This window comes from Mastomys coucha, unplaced genomic scaffold (genome assembly GCF_008632895.1).
Source record: "Mastomys coucha isolate ucsf_1 unplaced genomic scaffold, UCSF_Mcou_1 pScaffold18, whole genome shotgun sequence".
NCBI classification, from domain to species: Eukaryota; Metazoa; Chordata; class Mammalia; order Rodentia; family Muridae; genus Mastomys; species Mastomys coucha.
In genome coordinates, this window is record NW_022196900.1 from 87,037,534 (window position 1) to 87,056,042 (window position 18,509).

The following is an 18,509-nucleotide window of genomic DNA, read 5'->3' on the forward strand; positions in this document are numbered from 1 at the left end:
TTACCTGACCTGGAACTCACTCTGTAGACCAGGCAGGCCTTAAATCAGAAGTCTGTCTGCCTCTGCCTCCTGAGTGTCTGGGATTAAAGTCATGTCAGCACCACCTGGCTTAAAGATTTATTATTATTTTTTTATGTGTAAGAGTGCTTTGCCTGCTTATACATGTGTGCACGTTTGTGCCCAAGGAGGCCAGATGAGGACATCAGATCCTCAGGAACTGGAGTTACAGGCAGTTGTGAGTTACCTTGTGGGTGCTGGGAATTGAACCCAGGTCTTCTAGAAGAGCAGCCAATGCTCTTAATCACTGAGCCATCTCTCTACCTGCTTGCTTATACACCTGCAAAAGGATCACACTCTTCACAGTGCACTGGGCTCTTCCACATTCTCAATCATTAATCGAGTAAACACCCCCCCATCTGTCTACGGGCTAAGCTGATGTAGGCATTTTTTCAACGGAGGTTCCTTCTTCCCTGGTGACTCCAGCGTGTGTCATCTTGACAACTGCCCAGTTCTTCTTCAGCTCTGAAAAATGGGGGTGGTGTCCTGTCAGAGAGAAGAGTGGAGGACAGGCGGCCTAGCTAGATCCTTGCGGTTGTCCATTGAAAATCTGGATTTTCCCAGTTCTAGGAAAGACAGAAGAACTGTTGAAGATGGGGTGGGTGTGGTCAGGGCTGTTTATGATAGGAAGTCTTTGCCAGGTGACCTGTGGCTGGACAAAGTTTCTGGAGTCTGTTTGGATGAGGACAGCACAGGGAAGGAGACATTCGTGTTCTGGGGGTGTGGTAAGGACACATGGTGGTACAGGCAGGGTGACCTGTGATGTACCAGGGATTTACGCGCGTCTGATTCCCAACTGTCTGTGCTAAACCTAAAATAAGCAGCAGGTGGCGCTCCTAGCCAAAGATTCCCCACAAGGTTTTCTGAGGGGAATCTCAGTGAAGGGGATTTGCCAAACGAGGAAGGCAAGGCTGGGCCATGCTCCCTGGCAACTTGGTAGGCTCCTTTGGGCAACACTCTGAGTCTTGCTTGCCTCCCAGCATGGGCAGCTCAGTACTTTATCTGTCAGTCAAATCCAGCTGTTCAGCTGTCTTTGCACCAAGTTGACATGCCACTCCTTGGGTCTCCTTCTTGATCCCTGCTAAACGATTGGGAGCACCTCAGAACCGGTCCCAACCACATTGGTTGAACTCCCAGTATATGAAAAGGAAGAGCTCACAAAAATTTCTCAGCCTGATCCCTGAGCTGGTGTACACAAGGCATTCAATATGTTTGTTGAATGAATAAGTGAAACCCATATGGTCATCATTTCCATCAGACACTGGGGAATAGGTTCAGAGAGGCAAAGTTATACAAACAAGGATTTGAACTTAGGCACTTGCTTAACCCAGAGCTAGGGTCCCTCAGCCCCGGACTACGCTAGTGATAAAGCCAGTTCCTGACTCCTCGGCAGGCCAATCTTTTCCTGTCCTATTTTTCAAGGTGTCTTAGCTTCAAATGCCAAAATACATCGAATGGGATTGATTTCAAAGACTGTTTTTGAGGGCCTGGGGATGTAGCTCAGCTGGTGGAGCAATGCTGCTCTGCATAAAGCCCTAGGTTCGGTTCTTAGCACGGCAGAAATTGGATATGATGGAGGTAGGAGGATCAGATGTTCAAGGTCATACTCAGTTACATCGCAAATTCAAGGTCAGCCTGGAAGCCCATCTTCTAAAAGAAAAAAAAAAATCAACATTTATTTTTATTATTTTTAAAAGATTTGTTTTTATTATTCATGTGTATGTGTGCACATTAGGGCATGTGTGCCATACGTGCACATGAATGCAGGTGTCCTTGGAGGCTAAAGGTTTTGGATCCTCGGAAGCTGGAGTTACAGGTAGTTGGTGACTTGCCTGATGTGGGTACCGGGAACTGCCCTTACTTATATCCTTAAGTAATATGCTGTATCTATCTCCAGTTCTCCCTCCCCCTCTTATTTTTGTAAAGACAGAGACTCAGTATGTAGCTCAGGCTATGAGATCCCCCTGCCTCAGCTTCCTACCTGGTGAATTACAGACATCTACTACTCAGGCTTGACTCTTTCTCAGCCATCTATAAACCACAGAGTGGACGGGCCCCTCCCTCCTCTCATGAAGTCTACTGAGGTTAGCTAAGCAGGCTTGCATACCTGTGATGCCCCAGCCTCTCACTCCCTCTGGGGAGCCCATCTCACACTCTGCCTTATATGGTACTGAGCTTCATGCTCTGGGTTTCTTTCCAAGGACACGTGGCCATCAAATGGCTAGTGCTGATCGCAGGGACATCGAGGGTGTCCTGCTCAGCTCCCAAGCTAACTAACCAACGCCTACCCTTACCAGCCTCCCCCGAGACCCCTTGGTGCAACTGAGCCCCTGTGAATAGGAAACTGGTGACTTCACCAACGTGTGTGGAGAGAGACGCGTGCTGGTACTCCCCACGCGTGCCTGGAGCTGACCCAAGCCCCTGCTTCCTGAACTCACGGTGCTAGGGGCTGTAGCCAGTGTCTCTCAGGCAAACAGGTCAAGGAGAAGCTCAGGAGGACAAGGGGGACCCCAGGCTAGGGGTCCTCTGATATCACCCTGCTGGGAGCGGAGAGACCCAGGGTGCTGTCTGGAGGAGCAGGTTCTCCCGCGGCTGGCACACAGCGTGCTCCGCGGATCCACAGTTAGGGGGCAGACGTCCACGCCCCTCGCCCCCACCGCGCTGAGGGAAACTGAGGCCGGGGGCGGTGTCGCGTGCTGCTGTCGCCGCGGCCCCGCCCTCCTGCTCGCCCCGCCCGCGCGGGGGGCGGCGGCGGCGGTGGCGGCGGCGGCGGCGGCGGCGGCGACGCTTCCTGCGGGCGCGGCCGCTGTGGGCGCGGAGCCGCGAGCGAGCGAACGAACGAACGAGCGAGGCGGAGCCGGCGGCCGAGGAGCCGAGCGCAGGTCCCGCGCAGCCCGCGCCGCGAACAAAGGCCGCCATGAAGCCCGGGCCGCCGCGCCGCGGGACCGCACAGGGGCAACGCGTGGACACCGCCACCCATGCGCCCGGGGCCCGCGGGCTGTTGCTGCCACCGCTGCTGCTGCTGCTGCTGGCCGGCCGCGCCGCGGGGGTGAGTGATGGGCCCCAACAGGGTCCCCAGCGTGTACCCCGCGTGTCTTTGCGTGTCCCCTCGTCGTGCGTGCCGCGCTGGGTGTGTCCCAGTCTCACGGGGTCCCCTCCCCGCCGGGAAGCGTGTGCGTCCGGTATCCTCTGGGGTCGCCTTCTCCCCACCCCCACTCCAATCCAAGCTGCCTGCAGGGCCTTGGGGACACCCGAGGAGGAGGGGGTGGGTCGATGAAGGTGACCCGCGAGGGTGACCGAGGGTGACCCTGTGTGTGTGTGTGTGTGTGTGTGTCTGCTTCTAAGAAGGGTGCGTGGGCACCTGTGGGTGTGGGCACGGGAAAGGCTCTGTCCATATGGGTGGATGGCATCCGCATCCCACTCCACATTAGGGTGACCCATTGTGCATGCTGTGTGCCACCACGGCCAAGGCTGTGTACTGGTGCTGGGTGAGGGGGGGTGTGCTTTGACCCATGGAAGTGTGTGAAAGCACACGCATGTGTGTGCAGGTGTGTGGCGATGGTGGGCCTGGCTCAGCTCCCACCCCAGAAGACATGGGTGTGCATGCCGGCAGAGGTGGGTACCAGGTGACCCCTGACTGTCCCTTTGAGAAACCGAAGTAGCTATGGGATTGAACTTGGTTCTGGTTTCACTAGCAGAAGGGGAAGAAGAGGGTCGGTCCTGCAGGTGGATGAGCCAGGTCCCTGCTCTGAGGAACCCAGCTCCCAAGTGAGTTTTGAGTTGACAGGTGTCTAAATGTGGGCTGTGTGAGCTGGGGAGTTCTAAGTCCTCCCCTGTGTGACTGACTCCAGGAGCAATGGCTGTCCCTACCCACTTGGATGACCACCAAAGCCCAGGCTGGATGGCACGCCCCTTCCCTCCTAAGCATGGAGGCCAGGTTGTAGGGAGGCAGGCAAGACCCTGAGCTGCCCTGACGGCTGTTAGCTTTGGGGAGGGGGACCCCAGGAGAGTGTCTGGTGGTCAGTGCATGCTTTGCCTTTTTTTTTCTTTTCATTTCTTTCTTTCTTTTTTCTTTTTTTCCTGATGGGGTGAGGGGAGAGGCCCCCGAGCGAAAGGCAGCTCTACCCACACTGGCAGAGGGAACTACTTTTCAGCAGCATTATAGAAAATTACCCTTGACATCAAAGACCTGGTTTCAAAGTCCAGTGAGGACCACCACCCATTCACGCTGAGGTCTTGAGCTAGCTGACTGCTCCTCTGAGGCCCAGCTTTCCCCTCCGCTAAGATGGACTAAGGGTGCCCTACCGGGAGGAAGAGTGAACACAGAAGCACCTTTAAGGGGATTTTGGTGTGAGTACAAAGGGTGTGGACAAGTGGCTCCACTGGAGGTACTGTCCCTAGGAAGAATATAATACACAGTCTACCTGTAGGGAAAGGATCCAGGGAGATTTTGAGGACCCAGCACATAGTAGGGCTTCAACCAGGCAGGTGTAAGGGCAAAGTGGGGCTGGCGTGCTTCAGACCAATGCTGAGTGACATGCCCAGGTGGTGGGTCTGGCTGAGCGAGGGGAGAGAGTGTTTGGTAGAGACGGGTCTCAAGTGGTGTTCTCTCTGTACGAATGCTGTCCTCCCAGGGAAGGGCTGGGGCTGGAGAGGAAGGGCTCTGCCCTGTTACCTGGCCTGGCAAGCTAAGGGTTAAAGGGTGATGCTCTCAGAGAGGAGGGAAGGCCAGACCAGAGGAAGCACAGCTGGTGGTTCCAGGAATGGTCTCTGGTGTCAGCCTTTCACAGCAAGGGACTGACAGTGGTTGGCTCAGTAGGGGAGAAACTGGAAGACCCTGGGTCTTTTTACCAGTCTGGGAGGGCACAGGATCAGGGGAATGGGACTCCAGGGAGGAGAAAGCTGGTTTGATCCAGGCTGTGGCTGGCAAGTTGGGGGTGTGTCCTGACCTACAGATTTGAGGCTTCTGTGCTAAGAGACTGACTGTCTAGGGCTCTGAGGACCTCAGGCCACCACAGCTGCTCTGGTTAAGTGACTCCCAGAGTGGCATGGAATGTGGGGACACTAGAAAGTATAGCCTTGGGAGAATGTCCTTTAAAGATCCAGATCTGGGAGTGACCATAGATGCCATTCAGTCTGCTGTCAGGGATGTGATTCAACTGATTTGTGGCTCTGTGACTTCGTGGAAGTGACCTAACTGCCCTGTGCCTTGGTTTCCTTTCTCTCTAAGACGGAGCAAAGAGCGAAAGCATAGCCATAGTGCTTGGTACATGCAGATTCCTTTTGGGCAGGGGTAGGGGCAGTGTCTCGTGTAGCTCAGGCTAGCCTCAAACTTGCTACATAAACAAGAATGATCTTGAACTCCCTACCCTCCTACTTCCCAAGTGCTGGGATTACAGACATGAGTCACTGTGCCCTGTTCTATTGTCAGAGTTACCTTTTTTTTTGGGGGGGAAAGTTAAGGTGTGAGGTGGCAGGTAAGGCTTGCTCCTGGCATCCAGCAACCCTTTCCTTTTGCATTTCCAGACTGGTGACCTCACTATAGAAATGAAAAGCTGGGGACTATTCCAGGCTGGGCACCGTAGTAAGCAAAGGGATTCAGAGGCGCCATAACCCAGAGTCCTCCTGACTTCTGGGCTGCTGGGCACCAGGAGCAGATACTTGCTGTGTGATTTGGGTAACGCTGTCCTCTATGTCAAGACCCTCTCTGTGCATTAGACAGTGTCAGGCTCAGCCCCTCCCTCCCAGGAGTTGGAGTACACCATGTTTCACTGGTGATAGCCCTTCTTGGAGGAAGCTGTGGAGACTTCCTGAAGAAGAGGCCTTCTGAGCTAAGCTGACAGGGTTCGCCACAGCAGCCTGTCTAACCCTCCACACCCTATCCATCATCACCTATAGAAACAGGGTTGAATTTTCAGGGTTGTTGGTTTGGACCTGAAGCTCTCTGCTCTCTTTAAGCCTCTTAAAGCCGGACAGCTGTGGATGGGCTGGTGGGAGGGACCACCTGCTTCTTTCGGGAGAAGGAAGGCTCTTGGAAACTGCCCCCACTCTACCTTTCCAAGCTGCCTAGCCTCTGGGCCAGCTGCGGACAGGCTGAGGAGGATTCCAGGTAGGCGCCACAGTTCCAGGCTGAGTGCTGGCAGTTCTGACACCCTGTCCCCAGCGTTCTGTGTGGCGGAATGTAGGATGTGTGCAGGACAGTCTTAGAAATAACCAGGATTCCTGTATAAAGGATGAGGAAATGAGCCACAGAGACACTCAGAGTCACATAGCCAGACATTCGCTGTTTTGAGTTGGGGCCAGGCTGGCTCTAGGCCTGGGCCTCAGTTCTAGTCTAAGCCCTCATACTCCGTGAGCTTACATACTTCACCTCTCTGGGATCTCCTTATCTCCCAAGTTACGTATTTATTAATTAGGTTTTTTTTTTCCCCAAGACAGAGTTTCTCTGTGTAGTGTTGACTATTCCAGGACTCACTCTGTAGACCAGGCTAGTCTCAAACTCAGAGATCTGCCTGCCTCTGTCTCCAAAGTGCTGGGATTAAAATAAATTTTTGAGACCAAGTCTTACTGGATAGCCCAGGCTAGCCCTTGATCTTGTGATTTTGTTTTTGTTTTTGTTTTTGTTTTTTTTGTTTTCCTGCCTCAACCTCCTGATTGTTGGGATGATAGGCAAGTGCCACATTGTCTCCTCTTGGCTACCATTTAGTAGTTCCCCCATCTCATCATAGATGCTGTCCCTGCTCCCATTTCATTCTGCTGTAAGTCTTGGGGGTTGTAACAAGCAGCTAACTGGAGAGGAACTTTCCTAGGGGCTTCCTCTCCCAATTCACAGGTCCCTGTCACCTGCCAAGGAGTGACTCTAAGGTTCTGGGAACAGGCTGGAGGAACTTTGTAAGGGAGGTGTGCACAGGACAGTGGTGGCGCCCGCCTTTAATCCCAGCACTCAGGAGGCAGAGGCAGATGGACCTCTAAGTTCAAGGCTAGCCTGGTCTACAAAGTGAGTTTCAGGATACCCAGGGCTTCACAGAGAACCACCCCCGACACACACACACACACACAAATAAAAAAATATAGAGTTTGAGGACCTTGTGTTGGGTCACATGAGCACAGGGCAGGAAGCTTTTAGAATCTCGGATGATAAGGGGCTAAAGATCCATAGCCTTTGGGTATAAGGCATGAGCCATGCCTGCCTCTGCACAGGTGACCAAGTCTGCCTTTGCACCCCTCCTCTACCCTCTATCCCTAGAAAACTGTTAGGAGCCCAGATCCTTGCCTCAGCCTTCCCTTCTGAGCACCAGCTCTCTGACCCTCCTCACTTTCTCTCTGTCCTGACAGCAGAGAGGGAGTGACTCACAAGGTCTAAGACAGGATGAGGGAGGTCACAGGACTTTCTTGACAGACCTTGAGCTTCTTCTGGGGGTACCGGAGGCCACTCTGGGCAGTGGGACCTGTGCATAGAAACACAGAAAATGCAGCTGGGTCAGGGACTCTGCTCCTGTGTGGAGGGATCAGTTGGTGAGGTGGGTGGGGATCTTCCATATTCAGGGTTTTGGTCGTGGACTGGGAGGCGCCAGGGGGCTGCTTAGGGCGGGCCTGTGGTGACACTGTCACCACCAAGTCTGGCCATGACCATGAGGTTGTGGCTCTGGGCTTCAGCCCAGCTTTGTGAAGCCCTGTAATTTTGTGTCTAGGGGCAGGATGACCAAGCGGGACACTGCCTGGGGGCTGGCCCCTTATTTTCACCACCCCCTCCTGGCTCCCACAGCAACCAGAGCAAGAGCTAGGCTGGTGATCACCTGGGCCCTTCAGATCTCTGTTCCACAAAATGTCCTGGGAACATTAGCCTTATTGACTGCTCCCCCCCCTTCTCCCGTCACCCTCCCATTTGCCTTGGCTCCTAGCCTTCCAAGATTCCGGGAGGCTGGGCAGCCTTCACTTCCGGCCCCTCACTCCAGATGCAGGCCCCTAGCCAGAGGGGTGGCCGTTCCCCTCCCCCACTCCCACAGACCAGGCCTGGTCTGAGTATCAAACAGGAAGAGGGTGATTACAGAGGGGAGTCTGAGCAGCCGTGGCTGAGGGTGGGCAGAGACTAGCTGTGGGAGAATGGAGACCACCACAAATGATCTAGCACCTTTCTCACCTGGTGGCTGAGGGTGGCAGGCTGGGGACATCTTGCTGGCCTTACATACCCTTAATTCCCCCTGCTGAAGGGTCAGAGCATGTCTTCCCACCCACACCTTGGTGCTGTGTCTGTTGAGTGTGTGTGGGGGGGCACTGAATCTGAAGGTGAACCTGAAATAGAAGAGCAGAGACCTCTACGCTAAATGGTAAGGGTTGAAATCCTGCTGTTTCTAGTTTCTTGCTGTGTGATCTGGGCACATTAGCCCAGCCTCTCTGAGCCTGTTTATTTCAGGGAATGGGGTGGGAGCAGGGGGAGACTTAGGAGTTAAGATATGAAATGAACAGGGAGTGGTTGCCCCTGCAACTGTTAGATTAGCATCTTGCTATAAACTGCCCAGGCTTTTGTTGTTGTTGGGTTTTTTGTTTTTTGTTTTTTTTTTTCCTCTTCTCTCCTGCCCTCTTGGTCTTACTAAGGAGCTGCTGTCTGGAAACAGGGCCAGAATTTCCCTACAGAGTGTGGGAGCCAGGTCTGAACAGCCTGAAACAGAGCCCTGGGGCCCCAAGTAGAACTTGGGTTAGGACGCCCAATTGCAGCTGGCTGGATTTAGGCCAGATTAGGCAAAGTATTTCCTAGGCTCCATGGTGCTGAGTTTCTGGGAATTCTGTTCCTGGGAGTGCAGGCTGGAGGCAGGTAGACCTATCTATCTACTGCTCAGACCCCATAGCCCTGGGACTCCCAGAAGATCAGATTGCCTGCGTGCAAATCCCTGGGCAGGGTGGTGTTTGCGGAATCTGAGCAGTTGTGGCCCACACAGCCACGGTCCTCTAACCCAGAGCACTTGGTTATGCTCTGTTGGTCCCCTAGGCCTGGCTAACGTTTAGGAGCCACAGGAGTGGGAGGGTCCTGTAGAGATGGCCACCCTCAGCCAGTCCCTCTCAGTGGGTGACCTGTACCTTGCCCAAACATGGTGGTACCTTGTGCAGTGACAGGTGACTGGCTCACGGAGCCTTCCAGCCTCTCTAGGAGACTGGTATCATGGCTCTGGGGTGGACAGATATCTACCAGTGCCCACACATACCAAGAAGACATGGAGTCTATGCCTGGCTGCCTCAGTCCTACTTTGGAGCTCTGCTCCGAGTGGCTGATGTTGTGTCACACCTTCAAGGGTGGGTGGACTGTACCTGAGCCTCTGGAGCATCCTGCACCCTCTCCTTGCCCTGTGGACCCCACAACCCCACCCTACCATCCCCACCTCAGCTCCTAGCCAGGCTGGAAGAGTCATATAGAAATGGTACCGGTGACATCTGGGAGTCTAATTGCAGCTGGCTGATTGCCAGTTCGATCAATCACCAGTGGCCATGGCTGGCACCAGGATGGGTGGAGGGAGGAGGAGGTCTTGATGGTTCTTTAGTTTCTCCTTCCTTCCAGCTTCAGGTCTGGGGGACAGCTAAGGAATCCTTGGGAGTAGGGGAGCTGCTGGCTTCTGCTCTGGGTACCTGGTGGTGCCCATGACAGGCTCACGTCTCCAGGGTGTGGCAGCTGTGGGTGTCCATCTGTCCTTTTCTCTTGAATGATGTCATTGCCTTACCTGGGGCACAGAGCCTGTGTCTGAATCCCACCCGCATCCTGCCTTTGAGGGGTGGAGGCAGACGGTGGCGGGGATGACAGTTGCAGGGACAGTGGTCGGAACATGCAGGGTTCTGCTAGGCACTAGGTACCTCTGGGTCCTCAGCACAGTCTGTGGGATGTCACGACACCCTATCTTACCCTATCAGGGCAGCAAGAGGTCTGCCAAGGTGAATATAGTTCTTCTGGGTGCTTGCCTGGGGCCCTGGGCCACCAAGTAGAGCACACCGTGGTGAGGGCTTGGGTACAGCTCCTGCATCCTGATGACGGACTGCTCTGTTGGTGCAGCAGTCTTTATTGGGCGCCTACTGTATGCAGGGCCCATACTGGGGGCTTATTAGTCTGAACAGCCTCTCTGGCTAGCTGTGAATGGCTACGGGAGGATGTGAAATTTGTGGAAATAGGGCTGGAACCCACTTCCATCCACTCAAGGCGAGTCCAGCCCAGCCACAGAAAAAGGGAGAAGGGACTGGTGGCTTCTGGTTCATTAGGCTTTGGGAGGCAAAGCTGGCTCAGCAGTCACTAGTTACAAGGGTGGCAGGTTTTATTTTTAGTATCAACTTCCTCTAAGATTGCCTGGGCTCAGAGGTGATTCCTGCAGCAACTTATCCAGGGAAAGGGAACTGGAACTGTCTGTGAAATGGAGCCATTGGGTGGTGGTGATCTGGGCCAGCCAGTCCTCACAGCGGATGGTGGCCTGACCTCGAGGGTCCCACACCCTTCACATGTCCTGTTCATGGTTCCTCTTGGCCCTTGGTGGGCCCTTTCCTTTCTGGTCACACTGAGTGCCACCTCTCTCCCTGACCCTGGGGACATGATCACTCACATCCAGGCCACCCAGGGATGGGAAGAACACTGGGTGTGGAGTCTTAATCACTGGGTCATTGTCCTCAGCTGCCTGCTGAAACCCACAGGACCCACAGCCCCTGTCTGAGCTGTGTGTGTCTCCCCCCCCACACACACATACACCCCATCCCCACCTCGTGTTTGCCTCTAGACCTTATGAAGCTCCAACAATGGAGAAGGAAGGAGTCAAGGAAGTGAGGTGTTGGTTTGACCCTAGAGGCCTCTGTGAAGGAAGTGTTCTTGGTTCCAGTCCTAGGAGGATGACCGAGGGTTAGAGTGGTCAAAGGCTCAGAAGCAGGAAGGGCCATGGTCTATTGGAAGAACAAGCTGTGGAGAGAGGAACAGTAGGATTCCCAGCCAGAGGAGGAGGAGGGAGCGCCTTGCATGGAAGGCAAGCATGCCTCTCTTTGGGATGGAAGCTTTTTTCTGTCCCCGTCCTGTTGCTAATCGTGTGGCCACTCCCAGGTTTCTGGCTTTGTGCCTCAGTGCATTCTGGGGTTAAATAGTTGGCCCCACCCAACCCAGCCCAGACCCTGATGCAGAAGACCCCACGCTCCTCACAGCTCACCTCTTGAAGCGAGAACTTTGCTCTGCCCTGCGGCAGAGGGTGTAGCCTGTAAGGGGAGAAGTGGATACAAACCTGGTACATCAAAACCACACTCAACCCTGTGGGGAAGACACAGGTATTGTTTTCATTTCTTTGTTGTTGTTGTTGTTGTTGTTGTTGTTGTTGTTGTTTTTGGTTGTCTGGTTTTTGTTTTTTGAGACAGGGTTTCTCTGTGTAGCCCTGACTGTCCTGGAACTCACTCTGTAGGCCAGGCTGGCCTTGAAATCAGAAATCTGCCTGCCTCTGCCTCTCAAGTGCTGGGATTAAAGACATGAGGCACCACTGCCCGGCTTCATTTTTTTAAATATGATAGAAGCACAGAGAGATGAAGTACTTTGCACAGAGGTAATTAGAGTTGAGTAGGGATTTGAACCCATGCAGTGTGCCGCTAGGGTCCTATCTATTACACACACTGCCAGCAGCAGAGAAGTTGTGGGATCCGGTGCTGCATCAAGACTGAAGTAAATGCCAAGGTCTTGCCGGGTCCCTGAACTTGTGTGACTGCTGGCTGCTGACTCAGACCAGGACCTCCTTGACTTCAATGATGAGGATGGTTCTCTGTCATTATTGTCCCTGCTGAAGCTAACCCAGGCTTGTGGGGAGGACACTGGTGGTGGCAGAGGACCCAACATCACAGCAAGTTGATTCCTAAAATGAGATTAAGAACCTTCTAGAGTCCCAGAGTGGCCACCACCCCCTACAACCAGGTTCTGTCTTTTACCAGTCTCCATTTTTGCCCAGAGTGCAGGCATGGTTCCACTGTGTGTCTCCAGAAGCCCCCCTGGCTGCCCCCTGGGTGCTCTCACGTCCCTCAGTATCTATGCCACATCCATTCTCAGTGTTCTTTGGTGCACAGCTTCAGACTGGTTCCTCTGCCCCGTGGGTCCTGCACTTTGCCCCACCCAAGACCCCTTGAGCAGCCCCATTGTCTGACTTTTTCCACACCTATGTATATCCTCTCTTGCCCTTCCAGTGAACTTCTACTCATGCTCCAAAGCCCAGCTCAGGTGGCTTTTCTTCCTAGCTGCCAAAAACAGAGGGAACCCTCCTTTGGTGCTACCTCTACTAGATTCCCAGGCCCTGCTCTTTCCCAACATTAGGATTCTTTGCCAAGCCCAGGTCCTGCTTCATTGCTTCTTGTCTGGCTCCCCACAGGGTTACATTGTTACACTCCCGTCTGGGGAGCCCTGTCTTGGATACACTGTTGCAGCTGTTACCTTCCTCCCCCCCCCCAATGACATCATCTCCCAGGCCAACTCACACATCTCCATTTCGTTTTTTCCCCTGGTCTGACATTGCTGTATTGTTTCTTTTCCCCATTTTCACACATCCTCATTTTGATTTATTTCTGGTTCTTCTCACCCTAACACCTTGTCTTTTCTCCCTGGCCCTCCCCTGTATGACGAACCCCCTTCCCCCCTTCCCCCCCCCCCTCAGCTGAGGAGAAGATGGAAGCAAGTGCAGCTGGGGAGATGTAGTCATGGAGGTGGGAGTGTGTGCAACGGTGCTTTGACTCCTTGAAAGTGGGCCCTGGGGGCTGGATTACCTGGAGGTGTCCCCTTCAGCCACCCTTTCCCGCCTCCTCCACCTATGCTCCTCCTTCCTCTTCCTTCCTCCATTTCTTTTCTCCTACTCCAATTCCCTGAGGCTGTCTCTCCCTCCTTCTCTGGCTGATGGAGGACCTCTCCCATCCCTGCCTGTTATTCAGTGAGGACTTGAAGTCTTGTCCCTTGGAGGGACAGGGTCTGGTTAGAGCTGGGATTGACATCCCTTTGGGAATCTTTACCTCCTGGTCAAGAGCTCATTTCTCCCTTTAACAAGCCTCAAGGAATTTGAGGCCAAAGCTGCTTTGAGGACAGTAGACACTGGTCTTGCTGGTCAGGGTCCTGTCCCAGAGGCAGCTGGGAAGCTTGTTATATCTTGCTCTCACATGAATCATTTTAGACCTGGCCGGGAGGCTGTGATGGCCCCTGGGTGACCCTTTCTCATGTACGGTTACTAAGGTCATGTTTCTGTCCGAGCTCACACTATGGTGAGTGACTAGGTCATCTTCACGCAGGTGTCTATGGGTATTGCTGGGCATCTAAGCTGATGATTAGGAGCCTGGAGTAGAAGAGACCACCTCTCCCTCTTCCCCAGCTGCTAAGGTTCATCCCCAACCTGGTGGCTACATGTGGATTTTGGTGGAGGAAGTTGGGAGAAGGGGTGGCAATGTTGTGAGGGTCAGATGCGTACACAGGCTGAGCACTCAGTAATTGAAGTTCTAGCTGGGCAAATGTGAAGACCCAGAGTCCAGGGAAAAGCTGGGTGAGCATGGTGGCCTGTGTATCATCCCAACACTCATGAGGCCGACACAAGGGGGTCCCTGGGACAAGTGGTATGCTCCCATGTCAAACTGAGCTCTGGGTTCAGCAAGAGACTCTGCTTCAACCATGAAGGCTGGAGCAGGAAGGCTCAACCCAGCATCGACTTTAGGCTTCCACATGCACTCATACATGTGCACATGTACTGATGCACACATGTGAAGACACGGATGTGCAAGGACTCCTAGATAAGTGGCAGGGACCCTCTTCCCACGGTACTAAGACCCCTTGTGCCCATAGGAACAGGCTCAGACTCACAGCATCCACAACCACAGTTGATCCCATCCCATGCACACACAGTATCCCAGGAGCCCTCTGGCCACATGTGTATGTGCTGTACAGGCACAGCTATGGAGCTGTGCTCACAGGAATAGGCCTGCCCCTAATCCAGGTCTTAATCCCAGGGTCCAGAGCTCTGGCGGGAGGGCAGCTGGTCATCTGGCCTCCTTAGGGAGATTAAGGCAAGGGCAGAGGAGACTCTGGGAGCTCTGTCTCCCGCCCAACCCCCAGAGGCACTTCAGTTTCCATCTGCCAAAAAGCTACTCTTGGGCCCTTCTGAGAACTGGTTCTATATGCCACTCATCAACTCTGCCTGCTGACAGGGTAGGAGTGAAGACAAGAGCTGTGTGTCCCTCAAGGAAGGGACAACTACTAGAGAGAGGCCCATCTCCCATCACTTAAGTACCTACCTGTCTGCAGTGGCCCCTGACTCAGAATCTTCAGCATTGAAGCCCCCTGATTCAGTTACTAGAGCATCCTGATGAGGCAGGAACATGAAGCCCAGCTGCATATTTTGGGTCTCTAGCATGTGTACAGCTAAGATTGAAGCCTGTCCAGGTGGAGGGGAGATCTGAGCTGGAGGCCCTGGAGGTGACTGAGGACATTGTTGGTTAGTAGGAGAATGGTGCAGGAGGTGGCACTGAGCAGGCCACGCCATGGTGCATGGCTGCTGGTTGAGCATGGTTCCCTGGTGGGCTGCTGGTCTATGGTCCCCACACTACCCAGGACCCAAGACCATGCAGGCAGAGCCTTGTCTTTGATTCTTCCCACCTCAGCTCTGCCCAAGTTTGGATGGATAGCAGTGTGTATTGAGGATGATGGAAGGAGGTTAGGTGACAGGGCCGTGACTTGGGCCTTTGCTTGTCAAGTGGGCAGGTCATCTTATACCTGTGCCTCTAGATCCCCTCTGTACACAGGACAGTCCCTGTCTCCTGTTTCCACTGAGGAAAGCATTAGGGCTCATGTGGCCAGCTTATGGTGGTGGCCTCAAACTGTGGCCAGTGTGATGGTGGTGGGAGGAGTCTCAGCTACCACTGAGGTGACATCCCCACCCCATCCCAGGCTCAGTGAGCAAGACTGCCCTGGCAACAGCCCACTGGCTGACATCCAGGTTGGTGGCTATCTTTTCAGCTCAGGCCCTCTGTCACTAACACTATCTTCTTCCAAGCTGGATCCTGGGCAAGACCATCCAGTACTCACTCATTTATTCACTCATTCATTCATTCATTCATCCCCCTTATTCATTCCATTTCCACTCATCTCCTTCCTCATCAATTCCCTCCCTCAGTTAATTATTCTCTTATTTATTCATTCCTTCTGCACTCTCTTATTAGTCCCTGCCTCCCCCCCCATTCATTCTTTCCTGAGGCTGGAGGCAGCCACCTCTCTATGTTGGCCTTGCCCCACTGAAGGCTCCCTGTAGGGTAGGGAAGGGGGCCAGGCAGGTGTTGTGGGAGTTCTTGCAGCCTTGCCTGGGAGGAGTCTTGGTAGAGGGGATGTGGCAGCTTTGTCTTTGGGCTTCAGAGTGGAGGCCAGAGGACTCAAGGTTCTTGAAGGCAGAGTGGACGCTGAGCCCAGTTCGGAGCTCATGTTGAGGGATAAGGGGGAGGGCAGGACATGTATGCCCAAGCATCTTGGGATGCTGATGAGGGTAGGGACAGCATATGGGGTCTTCCATGCTCCCTCCACCCAGTCACTGAGAGGACACTGAGAACCTGCCAGACAAAGGCGGGCAGCTGGGGCCTGGGCCAGGCCTCAGGACAGATGGGGCCTCCGTCTGGGAGCAGAGAGCGGAAACTGCCCGGGGCTTGGCAGCTGCTGCTGGCTTGGTAGAGGTTCAGCCTGGGAGCCAAGTGGAGGTGGGTAGGGCTGAGGGACAGATCCTGGAGCCCACAGGGCTGTCTGTCCTTGAGGCTACACTGGACAGCCACAAGGTAAGGGACAGATGGATTTGTGTCCAGCCTCTGGGGCCCCCCTCTGGGCCTGTATCTTGTTGTTAGGGCAGCTAGCAGGGCTCCCAAGGGGACCTCTGGATGTGAGCTGCACCTGCACCCTTCAGTGGCCCTTTGAGAATTGGTGGCCAGCAGACACAGGGAGACCTGGCTGGGTCCTGCTTACCCGAGGGCTCCACATCAGGGGTCCATCTGCCACCATGAGGCTTCTTCTGGGTGCTTGGTCCCCAAAATGGGAGCACTGAGATGTGTCAAAGATGCACAATAAGTTCTCTGGAGATTCCAAATTTGAGTCCAGGCTCTGCTGTGTGACCAAAATTCCTCCCTCCCTCCAAGCCTCAGTCATTCGCATCTGCCTTTCTCATATAGTTGTTCACATGCCCTAAAGTGCAGACATCTCCCTCAACCATGGCTTTACTCCCTACGACCAACCAACCACAACCAGAGTGACACTACTAAGTAGGAAATTCCAGAAACAAAACAGTTCATCAAGTCCAAATTGTGGGTCTTTCTGTGTGCGGGTTAAATCCTGAGCTGTCACGCGGAGTTCTGCTTGGAGGCACGGGGCTCATGCTGTATGTGCGTGCAAGTCACTTAGGAACGTCTCTGTTACCAGATGGGCTGTCGCTGCGTCACCTGCAGGTCTTCAGATGACCTCTGTTATGCTTGTTCGAGGCCCCAGCATCAGGAGTGGAGATGCAGACAAGGTGCCAGGTGCAAGATGTGGAAGGACCGCTGGGCCCCATGTGGCTGCAGGGCATTGTAGGAATCGCACAGTAGCTCTGGGTCCGTCTGCCTGAGGTTCTGTACACTCTCCAGGGGTCACAGGAGGAGAGTGGAGGTTGCTGTAATTGGGAGCTGCAACGATCACCTAGTTTAGGGCTTCAAACAAACAAATGGAAAACAAGCAAGGTTTCCAGTAGTCCAGGCTGGCCTCAAGTTTGCTCTGAGCCAAAGATGACCTTGAACTCCTGAGCCTCCTGCTTCCACCTCCAAAGTTCGAGAATGGGGGGTGAGGAGTAGGGGTAGCGTGGAGGGGTTCTACAGATGTGTGCTACCATGCTGGGTTATTTCAGAATGTTATTTGTTTGTTTGTTTGTTTGTTTTTCGAGACAGGGTTTCTTTGTATAGTCCAGGCTGTCCCGGAACTCACTCTGCAGACCAGGTTGGCCTCGAACTCAGAAATCTGCCTGCCTCTGCTTCCCAAGTGCTGGGATTAAAGGTGTGCACCACCACTACCCAGACAGAATGCTTTTTTTTTTTTAAGATTTATTTATTTATTATATATAAGTACACTGTAGCTGTCTTCAGACACACCAGGAGAGGGCATCAGATCTCATTACAGATGGTTGTGAGCCACCATGTGGTTGCTGGGATTTGAACTCAGGACCTCTGGAAGAGCAGCCAGTGCTCCAGTTTATTATAATGTTTTTATTAAGTGTTTTGTTTTGGGTTTTAAGATAGGGTTTCTCTGTGTAGACCAGGCTGGCCTCAAACTCACAGAGATCCATCCATCTGCCTCTGCCTCCCAAGTGCTGAATTAGAGACATGCACCACCACCACCTTTGGAACTTTTTTTTTAAATCATTCTGAAATGATAGCCTGTACCAATGTCATTGTCCCCTGTGTGCCCAGAGGGCCAGTGCTAGCAGTCAGCAGGCTGGACACTTCCCTCCAGGGGGCCACACAGTGTGAGGTCTGCAGGACAGATTTTTGTCCCTTAGCACAATGCTTGGCAAGAGGTTTACTTACTCACGGCACTGGGTAGTGTCTTCTATCGTTGTAGCTTTTTCCAATGAGTAATATTCTTTTTTTTTTTTTTTTTTTTTTTTTTTTTTTTTTTTTTTTTTTGGTTTTTTGAGGCAGGGTTTCTCTGTATAGCCTGGAACTCACTCTGTAGACCAGGCTGGCCTCGAACTCAGAAATCTGCCTGCCTCTGCCTCCCAAGCGCTGAGATTAAAGGCGTGTACCACCACTGCCTGTAGAGTAATATTCTTCTATGTGAATGGATCCTGCTTTATGTATCCTTTCAGCTGGTGATGCGTGCTAAAAACAAGGGTCACGTGAACACCGGCATGGTGCCACAATAACTGTTCATCTGGTGACAGGTGCTCCTAGTGTCTTGTGTGCATACCCAGCAGGGGCCCTGTACATCCAGTCAGCAGTCAGCACTCAGCGTAGATTCACTTTTGCTTCTTCTAGACAGCCCCGCTTTTCTGTTCTTTATTGCACTTTCTTTCTTTATTTTTGTTTATGTTGGGCATGTGGAGGAGGTCAGAGGGCAACTTCTGGGAATCTGTTCTTGACTTCCACCATGTGAGCTCTGGAAATCGAACCCAGATCTTCAGCCTTGGCAGCAAGTGCCTTTACGAGCTGAGCCTTCTTGCCTGCCCTGGTGGGTTTGTGTTTCAAAAATAAAAGACAATAGAGTTCCTGGGTCATACAGACATTCTGTTTCCCATTCTGAAGAAAAAGCTGCTGCTCTTTGAAAGTGGCCTTGCTGTTTTGATGTACCACCTGAGGGGGCCTGAGGTCGCTTCCCCTAGCTTCCTAAGCAGGCTGCTCTCTGAGCACTGTGCTCCCTGCATTCCTCAGGTGTCTATGGGGTGGTACAGCGGACAAGGTAAAAAGCTTGGGATGGCAGCGGACAAGAGCTC

The 18,509-nt window shown here is 53.2% G+C and overlaps 1 protein-coding gene across 2 annotated transcripts in view; it reads left to right on the top strand.

Moving 5' to 3' along the window:
* The first annotated feature begins 2,820 nt into the window (after nucleotides 1–2,820).
* Nucleotides 2,821–18,509, top strand: part of Sdc3 (syndecan 3) — a 33,434-nt gene continuing 17,745 nt past the window's right edge. Inside the window, exon 1 of one of the 2 annotated variants that reach the window (XM_031378859.1) lies at nucleotides 2,821–3,106. In XM_031378859.1, coding sequence (XP_031234719.1) covers nucleotides 2,975–3,106 — 132 coding nt within the window. In that variant the 5' untranslated portion in view covers nucleotides 2,821–2,974. Of the gene's footprint in view, nucleotides 3,107–8,364; nucleotides 8,385–18,509 lie in introns of those variants that run through there. The other variant, XM_031378860.1, reaches the window with a different exon arrangement.